The following is an 18,103-nucleotide window of genomic DNA, read 5'->3' as shown; positions in this document are numbered from 1 at the left end:
AAAATTAACAATTTTTGATGGTTAATAGGAAGTTAAATTAATAACCTTAATGATAACAATTTAGCAAACTAGGAACAGAAGGAAATTCTTCAACTGATGAAGAGCATCTATGAAAACCTTACAGTTAACAGCATGTATATAACAATTTTCCCCCTTTCAAGATCAAAAACAAGGCAAGACTGTCAACTCTCATCATTTCTACTTAGTATTTTTCTTGTCTTGTTTTTTTTCATACTCTTTGACAGCACTATAAAATACTTTTCAGTGGTTTGCCACAAGGTCAAGCTTGTGATTTTTCTTTCTTTCTTCTTCCTCCCTCCCTTCCTACTTTCCTCTTAGCAACATCTTTCTAGAGCCAGACCTGAGCTCTATTCTGGACTAGCTGCTCTCTAGACCTGCTGTCCTGCTATCTCCTAGAACTCGTCTTTGTCATAGCCTGGGAATTGTTTTTATTCTCTTATTGTATACCCCACTTCCTAGATCCATGCCTTCCATTTCCTTGGCTTACTCCTTTGTTTTCATGGAGCACATTCTAGAATGTCTCAGAAAGACTATTCTGAATAGGAAGTAACATTTTTGAGAACTTGCATTTCTGAAAATATCATTACTTTACTGTGGTACTCAAAGAGTTGTTCCTTAGCAGCATCAACATCACCAGAAAACTCGTTAGAAATGCAAATTCTCATATCCCACCCCATACGTACTGAATCAGAAGCTCTGAGAGTACAGTCCAGCAATAGCTTGCCCTTGCAGCTGATTATAATACATGCTGACATTTGAAAATTACCATTCTACACTTATACTCTGCCAACAATGGGCCCACATTTAAAACTCCTTCTTAAAAATCCTTTCCATTTCTAACTCTCAAACTACTTCATCAATGTCTTTTAGCATACGGTGCTGCTACTGAAAAGTCCAATGTCCTCTTGATACAATTCTTCTGTGTTGGACTTTTTTCTTTTCTTTCTGAAATCTTGTAGAATCTTCTCTTTATCCCAGGTATTTTGAAATTTCCTAACAACATGCCTTCTTGTGGATCTTTTTTCTTTCACTGTTCTGGTCACTGAGTGGCCATTTTTAATTTGGAGACTGATCTTTGGTTTATGTATTTGATAATTTCCTGTTAGCTTTGCTCTATTTTCTCTTTCTGGAAGACCTATTGTCAGATGTTAGACCCCTTGGATTCATTTTATTTCTTTCTTCTTATTTGTCTACTTTTTGTCTTTTTCTACTTCCTAGTTTACCTCCTTATATTTTCTTGTAACCCTTCACTGGACTTGTTATTTCAGCTGTCACATTTTTAGTTTCTATGAGCCCCTTCTTATTCTGATTCCTCCTTGTTAACAGTATTTTTTCTCATGAATATAAATCTTTTATCTCTTTGAACATCCTAATTATAATTGTGCTTTTTTGGAGTAATGTTTTTATGGCTCTGAATTTTATGTTTCCTCTCAGTTTCTTTTACTCCCTCTTTATTTGTTTTTTCTCTTTCATGTTGAAAGATTTTCTCTGAAAGCTTTGGCTATCAGGTCATACTTAAGAATGGTGGGGACCAAAACTGATCCCTGGAACCTAGGTCTTTATAGAAGCCTGGTCCTGTTTCTATGTATATGTTTCTATGTATATGTTTTAAAAAAAAAAACCCTCCAAGTTAAAGTTGAGAAGTTTGTGTCCAATGGCAAAGTCATTGGAAGAATGTCCAAATACCTTCCTTACCTTGGTATATTCAATACTATAAATGGCAAGAGGTATCATCAGAAACTGCTAGAAAAAGTATACATGGCAACTCAGTAATCCTTATTAAGCTTAAAGTATTTACATCTGATTATACTGTTTGTAACACACATTTTATAAAAATGTATCTAGAAATTTTTATATACTCTTTAATAATAAAAAGTTGACTGGGGGCGCCTGGGTGGCGCAGTCGGTTAAGCGTCCGACTTCAGCCAGGTCACGATCTCGTGGTCCGTGAGTTCGAGCCCCGCGTCGGGCTCTGGGCTGATGGCTCAGAGCCTGGAGCCTGTTTCCGATTCTGTGTCTCCCTCTCTCTCTGCCCCTCCCCCGTTCATGCTCTGTCTCTCTCTGTCCCAAAAATAAATAAACGTTGGAAAAAAAAAAAAAATTTTAAAAAAAGTTGACTGTATTAATATAAGTAGTATTTAATTATTTTTTCTGAGACTATTATTTTTGTTAAATCTGCACTTTACCAGATCACTTTTAAAACTTGTTTGGGCTGGGAAAAAGAAGTGCTGTAGTTTGTGAAGTAAGCAGTATGAGAGACATCTAGTGGCCAGACTACACACATTTAAATGTTCTTCAAAGTGCTTAGCACAGTTTAACAGAATATTCACATTTTCCCCTCAGAAAGCTTAATGTTCTATCATGTTCTTAGAAATTACCTTAACCATTCTCCAGTTTACATTTTACCATAATCACAGGAGTAAACATTTATATAGTCAGCTTCTTCCAAAGTACTTCAATACTAACATTTTTAATAAATTAAAATAACGTACCTGTAAATGAAGATGACTGAGAATGTATTGAGCCCTTATTAAGCATAGTCATTATCTGACCAACAAATTCCTTAGGAATAAAATTGGCATAAGGTAGTATCTCAGTGCTGATAAGCTGAACTACCTACAACAAAAGAGGCAAACTCAAATGCATTTTTTTTTTCTTGAAGGAGACCAACTCAAATGACAGTATCTAGAGTAAAACCTAAATTTTATTTTAAAAGAAAATCAACTAAAGAATCTTCCTTGAAGTACACAAACATTTTAATGTTAACATACAGGATGAGTAGTCCATTTCCCTCATTTGTCTTAGTAATAATAATAAATTTATTACAAAATAGTCAATATTATAGACTGTTTACTATGCAACCATTTTAGTAATGTTGATGTTATATGAAATGTATCCATGCTAGAATAAAGTATCCAAAACAGAATTAAGAATAAGATTGAAATCACTTTTTATAACCATAAATGAGACAAGAGAAAGGAAAATTACATTCATTTTTGTTAAATAGCTCATTTCTAATATATAATGCGTTATTTTGCCCTTTGATGAAAAAGAAGAAAAGTTTACAAGAGTTTTAATACAGAAATGGACAAAAAGCAATATTTTATACGTATACTTTTTTGATATACTTTAAAGTAATTTACTTCATTTACTTAAAAGTTCTTTTATCCTGCTTAAAGGAAAATCATCAAACCACCACCCCCAACAAAAAAATCTATAACCAAAAAAACTACTTCTTTAAAGTCAATTTATAATCAACAAAATAATATTCTTTAACAAGCTCTCATTATGTGCTTCAAGAGTTTGAGAGGCTCTATCTACAGCTGGTTAAAAACAAAAATCGAAACAACTTCTTGATTAGTTTGAACGACAAACACCTGGTTTGCCAAACTGTAGCACAAACTCTCAAATGCGTGCTCAATGACTGAGATTTTACTGAATCAACTACTTTTTAAAATCATTAAATGGACACAACTATGGATCTAGACAACATACACACAGCACAAAGCTAACAAATAAAAGGAAATCATGTCAGTGCTTTAAGAACCAACCTTTAATCTCTGTGAGAGTTTTAAAGCTTTTAGGTTCAATCTTAACTTACTACCCCTACTTGTTCTTTTAGCAATCTCATAATTTCAACATTTCTACTATTTGGTTTGCACAAATGGTTACAGGAAAATGTTTTAAATAGCTTCCTCACCTCAACGTCAATACTTTCATTTCTTTGAAATTCTTGAATAGAGAGATTATCTGGAGGTATGCTAAAAAATAAACAAATAAAACACTTGATTTTTAAAAGTAACATGTTCCCTGGAAATAAGCAGTATTCAAATGACAAAAAGGATTTATTTTCTCACCCAGGTTAGACATCACCATTTATTTAAAAGAACAGTATTTTTAATTAAAGTTATTAGTATAATAAGGATTATACCAATTACAAACATGAATTTCTTAACTACAAAAAATGCTTGGTCCAATCCTGAATTAAATAAAATCTATAAAATTAAACTCCTTTCAGTATTATGAATGAAAAAAACAATAAAAAGTGAGGTTATTACTATCATCTGCAGCTACAACAAAAATTACTACTGTGAGGATACCTGAATTCACTTACACTGCCAGTGACTTAAAAGAGTCTTGGTTATCTGCTGAACCCATTCACTCAGAGACTGGCTATTAATCACTAATTTGTAATAAACACAATGTATTAAAGATCTTTACATTAAAGATAGAGAACATCTAAAACAAAACAGGGCTGATTCAGACTTTCTAAAGCAGAAAATTATTCCAGCAAGATCAATGGAAATCAGTTATTCTGAGAGAACCAAGGTGAATTCTAACCATGTGGCTCCTAATTAGAATGAGCGGTAAAATGGTATTAAACTTACGAAGCAGTGAAATATTAACTACTTATAAACATCTGAGAATAAGATGTTAATGATTGTTACAGTAATGACAGTGAAAAATTACAGAGCCAGCCACTGTACTAAGAGCTTTAATTTGTATTATTTCATAAGTTCCCAGAGTAACCACATGTAGCAAGTATTATCCTCATGTAATTGACAGAAGAGGAAACTGAGGCTTTGAATGCTGGTAAAATGACCAAGAATGTACTGTAAGCAAATGACAAGGCCACAATTTGACCCTAAACTTCTCTGGTATTTGAGCCTAAATTCTTCTCTTTCATGTTGTAAATGTAAAAGCAGTGTTATCTTAGATTTAGAGTTATAATACACAGTTTTGTATCTAGGGCTATTTTTGCTCTAGCATTATTTGGTTTTTCTATTTATAAGTATTAGAATACACACAAGCACTCGTGCACATGTACTCTGTTATGGGTACCAGATCTTTACTTGATTTAGATGTTTTTCATTCAACAAATATTTATTGAGTATCAGATGCTTTGTACCATATACAGCATATATACAGCATTGAGTTTGAGCAAGATGGTGTTCAAGATCCTGCTGTGAACAAGATGCACTTAGTCTCTGTTGCATGAAACTTGCATTCTGGTGTGCAAGTCCTAGACTAATTCTATAATCTGCTAGTAGGAAACTACAGGAAAAATTTTAATGACATGTACCCAAACTGGAACCAATGGTGGGAATTTCATAACTGCTACAACTAACGTAGCTTCACAGATCCTATCTGTATCTCTGGAGATAAAAGCTGTGTTTAATTCTAATTTATAATCAAGTAATATAAGTGTTCAGTGATACAAAAAAAATGGTGATAATGGTGGAGGTAACTGAGGATGGGCTAACTATGAATTAAAAAAAAAGCTTATTAGGAACAGACAGTAATAATATAAATGTGACAGGGATCATGTATCAAACACTGAAGTGGACTTTAAAATATTTTATGAGGAAAGAAAGCATACAAAGTCAGAAACTCAAAAGTTCACTCCTAATTCCAGCGATCAAAAAAATCAGGAAATTATTTGATGATGCATAGGTTAAGTATTCTGGTCTCAAAACTCAAACTAATGGTTATTTTTTTTAACTTATAGTTAGTATCCTTACTAAACACTTTGAGCATATCAAAAAAATTGGTTGAGCTTCTAAAAAGCTGATGATTAACACAGTTTACCTATAAATTATAAGTAGAGATGGTGAATATTGCAGGTAGAAACGGGCCATATAAGATCCTTAATTCTCTAAGATGGAGGTAATTTTAAAAATTATCTTCACAAATATTTAGTTGAAATAAAATAACTGATAAAGTATGATTTGTATTTTTTGTCAGTTCTCTCTGCATGGTACATTCAAAAAGTGTAATGAGATACAATTTCATATACTATAAAATTCACCTTTTAAATTATATAATTCAGTGCTTTTTAGTATCTGCACAAAGTTGCGCCACTTCTAATTCTAGGATATTTTCATCACTCCTGAAACACATTCTGTACTTTGACCAGTCACTCCTCATCCTCTCCTCTCCCACCTGTAGCAACCATTAAACTACTTTCTGTCTTTACGCATTTGCCTATTCTGGATATACCCCATAAGTGACATCATACAATATATGGCCTTTTGTGTCTGGTTTCTTTCACTTAGCATAACATCTTCAAGATTCATCTATACTGTAGCATGCATACATCAGTATTTTATCCTTTCTTATGGCTGAATATTCCAATCTGTGGACATACCATATTTACTTTATCCACTCATCAGGTGATAAACATTTGGATTGTCTTCATTTGGGGGCTATTATGACAAATACCACTATGAATATTAGTGAACAAGTTTTTGTGTGAACATGTTTCATCTGAATTCTTTTGGGTAGTACTTAGTGATTTTTAACTTAAGGTCCACAGACCATTTGTATGAATTCCCCCCCAGCTCAAGTGTATTCTAGAGGACAAGCACCATGTTTCAGTACTCCAAGGATGACTGAATGAACTCCTAATAAACTTCAAGTGTCTACCAGATTACAGTCTTTATGTTTTTCATCTTTAATCATGTTTTTTCTTTTTCTCCTTTCAACTATTTATTTATGATAGTCTTCAATGATGTCCAAAGCCTTCGTTTTCTTCTAGCTAATTTTGATTTTATTTGTATTTCTTTGTTACTATACTGCCTTGCCAAAACAGCTTAAAGAACAAAAGAAAGCTAAGCATTATAAAGGCATGGTTATTCAAAGTCTTAGAGTGTATATTAAGTTAAAGGACTTATAAATGTTCCAAGATGAAATATGCTCAAATATTAGTATTATATAAAAACTAAGGCCTTATTATTCCAAGCAACATTCTGAAACACCCTACTGTTCAATATTACTGATGAACTTCAGTTAGAGAACAAGTACATATATGACATAAAATAGTATTTTGTGATTTCCAAAGTAATCAATTATTTGAAAAACAAAAAACAAAACCTCATGAAACTGAAAATGTGCATTGTTTTAAGTTCTCCTAGTGAGCACTGCCATTTTTAGCTTCAGCTAACTAATGCAAGGTTTCAATTTGAGTTTAAAATATTTTTTGGACTATGAAATAAAAATGACCAGTCCAAGGTCAACAGGAAGTAGGTGATAGAGTCCAAAGTAGGTCATGACTTTCAATGTAGGGTATGTCTCTACTACTCCATGTAGTAGAAGGCTTAAATCTATAAGTAGAGTAACTACAACTTAGAACACTGATTCTGTGTTACTGACAACTGAAGTCAGTATCTTTATTATTTTCTAGGCATTATACACAATTCCAAATTTAGAAGTAAATTTCCTACTCCTAGTTATTTACAGTTTTGGTCTTTAAAATTCTAGTTTAAAATATGGCTTTTTGATGGGAAAGGATACGGATAGCATCATTTTCTCTTAAGGAAAGGAAATAATGAGGATAATAATAGTGGTAGCAAGCATTTTAAAAGCACTTACATGCCAGGTACTACTCTAAGGAGTCATTTATTTTAAGTGACTTAACCCTCATAATGACCCTACGAGTTAAGTATAATTCCCATTAACAGATAAGGAAATGAGTTCCTGAGAGGTTAAGTAACTTGTCCAAAACATCTCAGTTATAAAGTAATACAGTTGAGATTTGAATCCAGATGGCCCCACTCCTAAGTCAGTGCTCTTACCCACTATGCTATCTGCTTTCTTAAGTAATATGATTTTCAACATACTCAATACACCCAAAACTTTAATGTAAGCAGGGCTGCCGTTGGGCTAAAAACTATAATGAATTATAGTACGACTGCATTAATACAAAATGACATAAGATGTACAGTTTCTATTATTAGGCCTTTTGTTTCATTGCCTACTTTATTGTACACAAACACATAAAATTAATTTCAGAAAACTGAACTTAATAAAATAAGAACAAAGTTTGGAAAATGAAAAATGTTCAATAAGAAACCTGAGAATTAAGTAAGATGGTAGAAAGACCCAGCCAAAAGAAAACAAAGAAGTTTTACTCATTGCCAAAAAACCTGCTCTAAAAGGTTATATTATTATGGGACACTTGGCTGGCTCAGTTGGTGTAGCGTGCACCTCTTGGTCTTGGGGTTGTGGGTTCAAGCCCCATGCTAGGTGTAGAGATTATGTAAAAGTAGAATCTTTAAAAAATAAATAAAAAGAAAAATAAATAAAAATTAAAAAAAATAAAAATAAATAAATAAAAATAAAATAATAAAGCAACATGAATATACAGACAACTGAGAAGGAAAAAGAAAAGTTTAAATCTCTAAACCTATTTGATTCATAGAAATTAATATAGTGATTTTGGGCAATGGAATCCACAAAGAAATTCAAATTTTCAGAGTTACAGATAAAAAGATAATTTGTTTCGATGTGCTTTGAGTCCTTATAATTTTCCTGCAAATACAGAGTATGCTTGCATTGGTATTTACAAGATTTCTAGAGATGAGATACATAAGAAAGTAAACAAGGGGTACTTGGGTGGCTCAGTCAGTTAGGTGTCTAACTCTTGATATGGGCTCAGGTCGTGATCTCGTGGTCCTATAATTGAGCCCTACCTTGGCTCCACGCTGAGTGTGGAGCATGCTGAGGATTCTCTCTCTCCCTCTCTCTCTGCCCCTCCTCTGCTTGTGTTCTTTCTTTCTCTCTCTCTCTCTCAAATAAATAAACTTAAAAAAAAAAAAAAAAAAGAAAAGAAAGTAAAACAAAATCTGACCATTTGTGGAAACAGAAATTAGGATGTTACTACTTTCAATTTTGAAATACCAGATAAGCTTTTATACAAAATTTAAGTTAGCCCACAGATTCCTCATTCATAAAATTTAGTATGTCTTCTAATTATCCTACTCTCACTCAGTGAGGGGTCAAAAGATGATCCATAAACATAAGCCTTCAGATGGATGTCACACAATGAAAATTCCACTCTTTTTCACCAAAACTAACATTATTTTTTTATTTAAAAAAAAATTTTTTTTTAATATTTATTTATTTTTGAGAGAGAGAGACAGAGCATGAGTGGGGGAGGAGCAGAGAGAGAGGGAGACACAGAAACCGAAGCAGGCTCCAGGCTCTGAGCTGTCAGCACAGAGCCTGATGAGGGGCTCGAATCCACAAACCGTGAGATCATGACCTGAGCCGAAGGTGGACGCTTAACCGACTGAGCCACCCAGGTGCCCCCACCAAAACTAACATCTTAAAGAGCTAATCATTATCATCACTAATCGTATTTATTCTGGTGCAACACTAATTTATTGCAATTGTTTTCCTCTTGCGATGTCAAATGGGCAGCAGATTTAAAAAACAGATCTTCTTAGCTTCCTCAAGTTAAAACCTTAATTACGATGCATCCATATTGTCTTACAGACTTCTGTCTTAAAATCAAAAACACAGGGCACCTGGGTGGCTCAGTTGGTTAAGTGTCTGACTTCGGCTCAAGTCATGATTTCACGGTTTCTGAGTTCGAACCACGAGTGAGGCACTGTGCTGACAGCTCAGAGTCTGGAGCCTGCTTCGGATTCTGTGTCCCTCTTCACTCTGCCCCTCCCCAGCTCTTGCTCTGTCTCTGTCTCTCTTTCTCAAGAATAAACATTTAAAAAAACAAAAAAACAAAAAAACCACTGTAGGGGCACCTGGGTGGCTCAGTGGGGTAAGCTTCCGACTCTTCATTTCAGGTGAGGCCATAATCTCACCGTTCGTGGGATTGAGTTCTGCAACAAGCTCTGCACTGACTACGCAGAGCCTGCTTGGAATTCTCCCTCTCTTTCTGCCCCTCTCCTGCACATGGGCTCTCTCTCTCTCCCTCTTTCTCTCTCAAAATAAATAAATAAGCTTAAAAAAACAAAAACAGTGTAAAAAGCAAAAATCTCCATTGCTCATGATAATGTACCTAGTGGATAAAGGTCTACTCAGTCTTGCTTCATATACAACATGGCAATCTTAATAATTGTTAATGAGTAATGAGAAAGATTGTTTTTAGATCAATCACAGGTACTTTTTGAGAGATTGTCTTAATTGTAAAATTGAATGAGCTGACCTTTTAGTAAAGAGAAAGTCTTCAAAAGTATTGGCTAGTTCTGGCCACATACTGTCAAATTTTCCAGAAGAAGCATGCTGCCGGGCAACAGGTAGCCCAATAGAAAGAACTTTGAGGAGAGAAGATACTGCTAGTTTCCATGTGCTTTCAGAAGGGCAGGAATATTTCAAACTGAGAGGAACTCTAAGGGTCTGTGAAAATAAAGACAATTTAAGATATGTATTAATTAAAATATATAAATACAACTTTAATTACTTAAAAAAACTATAGCAAAGAGAAAAAAATAAGAGCACAGGTATTTTCACTTAAAAAAAGGATATTATTTTCTAGAAAAATCAGTATTTCAGACATGGTCCTCAAATCCTACTGCCTAAAAAGATATTCTGTTTCCATTTTATAAACAATGACCTTGAATGAGTAATAATCTTTTGAACTTCAGTTTCTCATCATAAAATATAGGGAGGTTATCCAAAAAGATAGGAATAGTAAACTTAAAATTTCGCAGTTTCTCTCAACTTTCTGTTACAGAATTAGAACGTTCTGCCATATTTTTCCTAGCAGAAAATAATTTGACTGATGGGGTTCTCCCATTTAAGAACGATCAACACCTTGTATTTTTTCACTATTGGTTAGGTAAATATAACCTAAAGCATCAATACTTTGAAGTCTTATGTTTTATCTCTAAAATTCTTTGAACTTTATGTTCTACTCTAACATTTTAATGTACTTTTTCCTTTTCCAAGTTATTTCAGTAAGTTTGATAATTCAGAAAGACTGTTTATTCCTTAACGCTTGCAGATACAGGAGTAAAGCATCTGAGTTACGTATAGTGATGTGACTGTGATGTTGAGATTTACTTTTTAACTGGTCAACTTTTGAGGTAGGTCGCTATAAACCATTAAAGAACTAATTTGGTGGTTCAGAATGAAGTCCTCTGGCTATAGTTCTATCCAGCAACTACAAGGCTAGACTGATCAAACTCCCAGTTTCAGCATATCAGCAGATAATGTACATTAGAGTAAAAATCCTACTTTTATATAAAAATCCTAGTCTCAGAAAGATAAAGAGTAGCAGAGATAAATTTTCATATTTCAAGGTTATGGAGTGAATATAAAACTTAATTTCATCATCCTCCATACAAATTATTACTTACTCACTCACTTCGTGAACCATTACATGTTAGCATGAAATGGGCCTCCACTAAGAGATAATTAGCCTAGCCAGATCTAGTCCTCTCCTTTCCCCAGGTGCTTTGGGGGAACCTGACTTCAATTCCATTTGGGATTTAGGGTAAAGAGATGATTAGCTCATTAAGCCAATCAATCTACTCCATTTCCCTGACCATAATCACTGGTTCAAGACTGGGCATAGGACTAAAGCTGGTCCAATTAAGGCTAATTTTAGAAACTTAAGAAGAATAATATGATAAGAACCACGTATATACACACACCTCCTACTGGACATCAAACCCCTTATTAGCCTGTAACTATGAGGAGAAATATGGGGTGTAATCAATCTTTGGAAAAGCAGAATGGAGAGAAAAAAAAACTTGATTTTTGTTGACACTGCAGAACCACTGGATAAACCAATCCTAAAACCCTCCCTCTATCTCTGAATTTTCCAACTAAGCATGGCAATAAATCCCTTTTATTGTTAAGGCTAATCAGAGCCTGAGTGTTTGCCATTTGCAAAAAACAGTGCTAAATTATACAAGGGCCAGTCTAAGTTAACATTTTATAACTCAAGGTTAGATAAAAGAAAAATATAATTAACTACTACAACTAATATTTTACTGAAATTAAGGGAATGTTACACACAGTAGATTTATGTGATTTGTACATTTTTTGTTTAAAAACATGTAAGCAACTAAGATGGAGATTGGTTTAAAGCATATACTCAGTAAATCTGTGTGGAACTGGGATACCTGCTCTTGCTGCCACAAAGCTCACAATTTTTGAGAAAGAAAGAGCCTTGTCCAATTAATCACAATACAGTGTAGTGAGTGGCATCAAGAAAGGGGCAGCATAGGAGCGCATGGGTGGCTCAGTCAGCTAAGCGTCCAACTCTTGTTTTTTTTAATGTTTACTTATTTATTATTTATTTTTAATGTTTATTTATTATCTTTGAGAGAGAGATAGGCAGAGTGCGAGCGGGAGAGGGGCAAAGAGAGAGGAAGACACAGAATCCGAAGCAGGCTCCAGGCTCTGAGCCATCAGCACACAGCCCGATGCGGGGCTCAAACCCATGACCCGTGAGACTGTGACCTAAGCCAAAGTTGGGCACTCAACTGACTGAGCCACCCAGGTGCTCCAAAGCATCCAACTCTTGATTTCAGTTCAGGTCATGCTGTCACAGTTGTCTGAGTTCAAGCACCACACTGTGAGTGCATAGCCTGTTTGGGATTTTCTCTCTCCCTCTCTCTGCCTGCTCACACAAGCTCTCTCTTAAAATAAACAGACATTTTTTTTTAAAGGGGTAGGGGGAAGGAGTACAGAAAAAAGATCATTTAATCCTTTTAAACATACAAACTAATTCATGTCACTCTTCAATGGCTAAAGAATAAAGTCTGATTCCTTACGATGGCTTATAAGAACCATAGCTATTTTTTAAGACTTATTCTAGGTCCTGACATCTCCCTAAATGGAATTTCTCAAAATTTCTTTAAAAAATACCACAATCTTTTACATTGCTTAATCCCTCGCCTTCTCCCTAGCAAATCTATTACTCCTTCAAGTGTCACTTCTGTTGATCCTTGCCAAAATCCTCTGGACAGTTCAGTTATTTCCTTGTCTATGGGGTATGGGAGGTGGGAACCTAACTTTTTACTCAGCACTGACTACTTGGCAAGTATCATTATAAGCTGTATCTCGAATGAGTCTCTCAATAGTTAAGACATATAAGTGGTATTGGTATCAACCTTCTTTTATAGATGAGAAACGCTCTGACAGGTCCATTTACCCAAAATTATAAAGCAGCAAGTAAACAGCAATACACTCAGGCAGGTCTATCTGAATCCACTGTGTACTCTTCACTTCGGACTTAACATACTTTGTCTGCCTTTTCTATATTCCCCTCACTGAATTATTAAATGTAAGAATTATCTTGCTCATTTTTAAATTTCTACTAGTTAGTACCTGGCAACAGAGGTGCTTAAAAACTATTCTCAATGAATGAGGAGAGAACAGCTGTGATGGGATGAGTAGGGAGGGGAAGAAAGAGTATGACAAAAATCACAGGAAGGAGTTTAAAGAAGGTTAAGGGCAGTATCATAGGACAAGGAGGATAATTAGAAAAGCACACAGGATTTGAAGATTTGATCTTCTAAACTTTTAAGTCATTTCTGGAGCACCATATGAAAGTAAGCCAACATGCAGCGGGAAGAGAGCGAGTGGCAGCTTAGATGAAGGCCACAAGCTGTTTAAAGGTATCTGGAAGGAAAGAAAAGCTGAAAGGGATGGGCCATTTGAGTAGGAAGTAAAGTGAGAGAAAGTTCTCTATAAAGGGCTTAATCATCTTTCCAAGGTACAGTTTATGAGACTAAAAGGAAAATGAAACAAAGCATCACCAACAAAAAAAGAGGGAAAGAGGAAAGGAGGGACACAGAGAGAAGGATGAGCTTTGAAACAGAGAAAGGCCTTCTCCACGAGGGAAGACAGTTCATATTGGCCTATAGAAGGCAAGGTTTAGGTGTGTTCTTCAAAACACAGGGAAAAAAACCAAGAAACAGACTTTGGAAGAATCAGACATAATCCACTAGAGATGAGTTTTTGCAAATGGTTGTCCATACACTAGGGAACTGGCTTTAAAAACAAAAAAGGCATGCATGATCAGTTAAGTCAATGGGCTATAAACTTCTCCCTGAATACTCATCAACCTTGAAGTATAAGAAACAGGATACTTTGTTATCCTGTAGCAAAATTTAAGAAGTGTAAAAAATCCAATGCATACTTATTTTAAAATATTTTTCATTAAAAAAAAGAACTTTTCTTCCCATACTTTGGCTAGCTAACTTGGATGTGAATTGAAAAAAAAAAAAAAAAAGAATTTTTCATACTGTAGAAAAATGGCTTCCTAAATACGATCCATGAATGTTGTAGAAAAGTCTCTACAAATAATTATATAAATATTTTCCATTATCTCAATATATGATAATATATCACTACCTATAATTTCAATAATTTACTGTAATTTCAATAATAGTATCATCATCAAGTGAAAGTATAGAAATTAAAAAAAAGATACCTTAATAATATTCTGGAGTACTTTCTCATTCACCACTGCTTTGTGACAGGCTGTTTTTTGGTATAAATCCACAACTACTTCTAAAGACCTTTCAGCAAACGGTACATAATTCAAGGCTACCCATTCCGCCTAAAAAGTAATATTTTCACATGGAGTTAAAAATAAATGAGATTAAATTATGTTGTTTTCAAAGAGAAACCTTCTTTGTCTTAAAGTTCAGTCCTTGGTTTTAGGTCAAGATTATATCACATGCAAAGTTTTCAAAGAGATACGTACTTCATGAAAGAGTAATTTTCAGCCAGGCAAAAATTAAAACTATCAGAAAAAGCAGAGAGCATTCTATCAAGTACTGGGAAGGATGTGTTTTACTTGTTGCCAATAGGTTAGGACAATTTTAGGAAATTTAACTCACCGGTGCAAATAGTTGGATCTATTGTGATTCCATTGTGTTGCAAGACAAATAGAATGAGAAAAGTTAATACACATTAAAACTACTTTTCGGATGATGTAAAATTATTTTATGTTGAGGGAACAAAATCAGCCTGTGCATGCATTCAGAAACTTACTTTTCCTCTAAGCCAAAACAAAGCCAAAATTTGCCAACTATGGCTATAAAAATCTTTGACATAAAATCCAACTACATTTCACACCAGCAGTAGACAATTTATTTAGCACACACAGATTTCTTCATTTTGTATTACAGATATTTAGACAAGATTAGGCTTAGGGATTTAGAAGCCATTTTGTAATGGGGTGGGGCAGCCAAGAAAGGACCTCTGAAGAAAAATGTAACATGAAAGGCCAAACTTTCTAGAGAACTACTTGGGAAAGGAAAGTCAAAAACAAGAAAAAAATGGAACACGGAAAAGGTTTTCCAAAAAGTGTTTCTTTTCAGTTTAAACTGTTAACAGACATATGAAAGTTTATTTGTAAATGACAAATTTCTGAGATACTCAAAAGTCCGTCTTAAGTGGAACTGTTAATAAGGCATGAAATCTTACAGAGAAAATATAATTTAGAGTAAATTACCTGATTATATTTTGCATTTGCAATGTGCTTTGTTTCCAGCTGTCCATACTGTGGAGGTTTACAGGAAAATTCCACAAATGCCAGTAACTGGTCAAATATAGCTGGATACATTATCTGCATGTTTTCTGGCCCTACACAGATGGCCTATAAAAGCAAAATATGAACAACAGAATGCATAATCTAAATTCCAATAACTTCTTCACTGTATATGCACTTAACCAAAGAATCTGAAAGACTGTCCTATTTTATATAAGTATTATACAATCTTTTATAAGCCCTGAAGGACACAGCTATTACAAGCTATTTTAAGCTGTTATTGAATACAGTGTAAGTTGTGTTGATCAGCTAAAAAATGCCTTTTAATAAAAAGTGTGATTTATTACTTAACAGACTAGAAAAAGAGCAAGCACTTGAAGAGGAGTCCCAGGCAGTCCTGAGGTTCCATAATCCGATCATTTGTTCAGTAATACAGCCATTAGGTCATCAAGAATGCTTCATTGACCAAGAGGATATTGACTGATACTGACTTCTATTTAAGTAATGGCATCAGTTCACTGAAATGACAGCTGATTTCTGCACTATGCTTAGTCTCCTAACTTTAACAAATAATCATGTATACCATCATTGGGAAAATGTGTGAAAATTTGTTTCTAAAAGAAATGTATATGTGAATTTTTTGACATGGCAGTGTATATTTAATGTCTAATGTATCTGAATATACAGACTTGATTTAAAACAAAAGAATTTAAAATTTTTAATAGAAATTAAACTTATTGCTATAAATAATTTGATAAAACAGAATAAAATACATATCCCGACACTACAGATTTTAATTACTTCAGATAGCCTGAAAGTACTTAAAATGAGTCTTATATTTTCATTTTTTCTAGCAACAAATGTGTTTTCTCCTCCCATCCTTTCACATATTCCTGTTTTAATGTTTCTTTTCTGTGTGAAAAATATTCAATGATAGTATTTATGTAGTATCTAAAATATACTTGTGCTTTATTTACAAAACAAAAAACATAATCATTCTGCACTTGAATACTCTCAAAATACTAGATCAAAATTCAAAGCATTTCAAATTTTTAGGGAATTCCTTTAAAAAGATGCATACAACATTTATGGTTTTCCAGAACCCATGGCTTTTTGATCTGTCAGGTAATAGATTAATTTTATCTTCCCTCAGAGAAGACAGAGCCATTTAGTTATAACTGAAGTTTTAGAGAAAAGTGTCTTGAAATATAAAGTAGATAAGCAAAGTGCTGCCCATACCTAAGTTAGATCATCCTATAAATACAATGTAAAAAAAAAAAAAAAAAAAAAAAAAAAAAAAAAAAAGATATAATAGTGAATTAGAGGAATCTGAATGGTACACAGCCTAAAAAAATCACTCTACTGACTGCTTCTGTTAAATTTCACTTTCTTTTTTATTAAGCTCTTGCTGAGTCTTAATTCTCAGAAGTAAATAAGCAGTAATTACTGTGAAAAAGAAATAATTATCCTAAGTGGATTCTTAAGTTTCAAGGACTAAAAAAAAGTAAAGCCCATATGATTACCTTACAAAACTAAGTATTAACAGTTTCTCTGGAAATATCTTAGCACCAAACAATGACTTTGACTACACATTTCAATTTTCAGTGGCTATTTATAAAAAGAAAACATACTGTATTGTTATAGCTGACTTAATAAGCAATTCCAGGATCTTAAAATGCATACTACTGAATTGACATTCAAAAAAAAAAACTCCATCTAAGAAAAAGTTATTGGTTTTCTTTCAGTGTTCTTAAATTTGTATATCAGAAAAAACTATAGTATGAACCTGATAACAGATTTCAGTTCAAAAGCTACGAATCAGTCAGCAAGCTGCACATTTCCTATTAGTCCAGTTTGAAAACTGTATGTGAAAACAAGAACAGAAAATGGACATCCAACCTCTCCCGTGGTTCAAATTTTCTCTTATTAAGTCCTTAAACAATAATTCATTCAGTGCCTACTTATACAAAGACTTTTTTTTGCCCCCTCAACTCAGATACTAAGATCTATGCCAGGGAACTTGATGATACAGACAGTAACAGCTAACATTCACTCAATGTTTAACTGTGCCAAGTGGTAAATGCCTTGCAAATCCCATTTAATAAGAAAAAAAGTTGTAGATTTATCATTTTCATTTTATAGATTAGGAAGCTCATGAATAAAGACAGTCAGAAACTTGCCCCATTAAGCAGCAGGCAGGGCTTCACTGCACAACTCCCCGGGCACCATTCACACACAATGTGCCGGTGTCTCCTGGAGTACCCCTCCAAACAGTCTTGATGATGGAGGCAGATACAGCGTCCAGCCATCTGACTGGAAGTTTAGTAATAAATAAGACAGATGCAGTCTCCTGACCTCAGAACTCAGGGAAAACAGAATCAAATTCTCAGGTCCCACGCATGTCAAAATATCTTGGCCAAGAAAAATTAATTAGCATACATAACTAAATCAATTTAGTGGGATCTAGTGATTTAAAAACCAAGAGAAGACTGTCACTCTGTAGCTTTGAACTATGTAAGGGTAAACGTGAAATAAAAAATGAGTTTTTTACAAAGGAAATTATCTTTAACCAATAAAAAGTTTAGTTGGAAAACTAATTTAATTATAAAGTCCCAAAGCAAGTAAATTTTGCTTATGAAAAAATTTTCTGACACACATGGGAAAAAAATACAGAAACACTTTTACTGATAGTGAAATATCTTACTTTTTCCATTAGGAAATATTAAAGACACCATATGTCTGAATCATATTCAAGTGTTATAAAATACCATTTAGGTAATTATAGAAGTAGTAAACAACAGCTAGAGTGAGAATTAGTAATGCAAAATT

General features: G+C 33.9%; 1 protein-coding gene across 8 annotated transcripts in view; it reads right to left on the bottom strand.

The window, feature by feature from the left end:
- Positions 1-18,103, bottom strand: part of MON2 (MON2 homolog, regulator of endosome-to-Golgi trafficking) — a 121,008-nt gene that overhangs the window by 10,502 nt on the left and 92,403 nt on the right. For 5 of the 8 annotated variants that reach the window (XM_045464954.1, XM_045464955.1, XM_045464961.1 and 2 more), the window contains 6 exons: positions 15,239-15,382; positions 14,622-14,639; positions 14,210-14,338; positions 9,968-10,158; positions 3,722-3,782; positions 2,514-2,637 (listed from right to left, as the gene is read on the bottom strand). In XM_045464954.1, the coding sequence (XP_045320910.1) occupies positions 2,514-2,637; positions 3,722-3,782; positions 9,968-10,158; positions 14,210-14,338; positions 14,622-14,639; positions 15,239-15,382 (667 nt within the window). The remainder of the gene's footprint in view (positions 1-2,513; positions 2,638-3,721; positions 3,783-9,967; positions 10,159-14,209; positions 14,339-14,621; positions 14,640-15,238; positions 15,383-18,103) is intronic. The other 3 variants (XM_045464957.1, XM_045464956.1, XM_045464959.1) reach the window with 2 other exon arrangements.

Source organism: Leopardus geoffroyi, chromosome B4 (genome assembly GCF_018350155.1).
Source record: "Leopardus geoffroyi isolate Oge1 chromosome B4, O.geoffroyi_Oge1_pat1.0, whole genome shotgun sequence".
NCBI classification, from domain to species: Eukaryota; Metazoa; Chordata; class Mammalia; order Carnivora; family Felidae; genus Leopardus; species Leopardus geoffroyi.
Note: the sequence above shows the minus strand (reverse complement) of the source record. Positions and strands in the feature narration are given on the sequence as shown.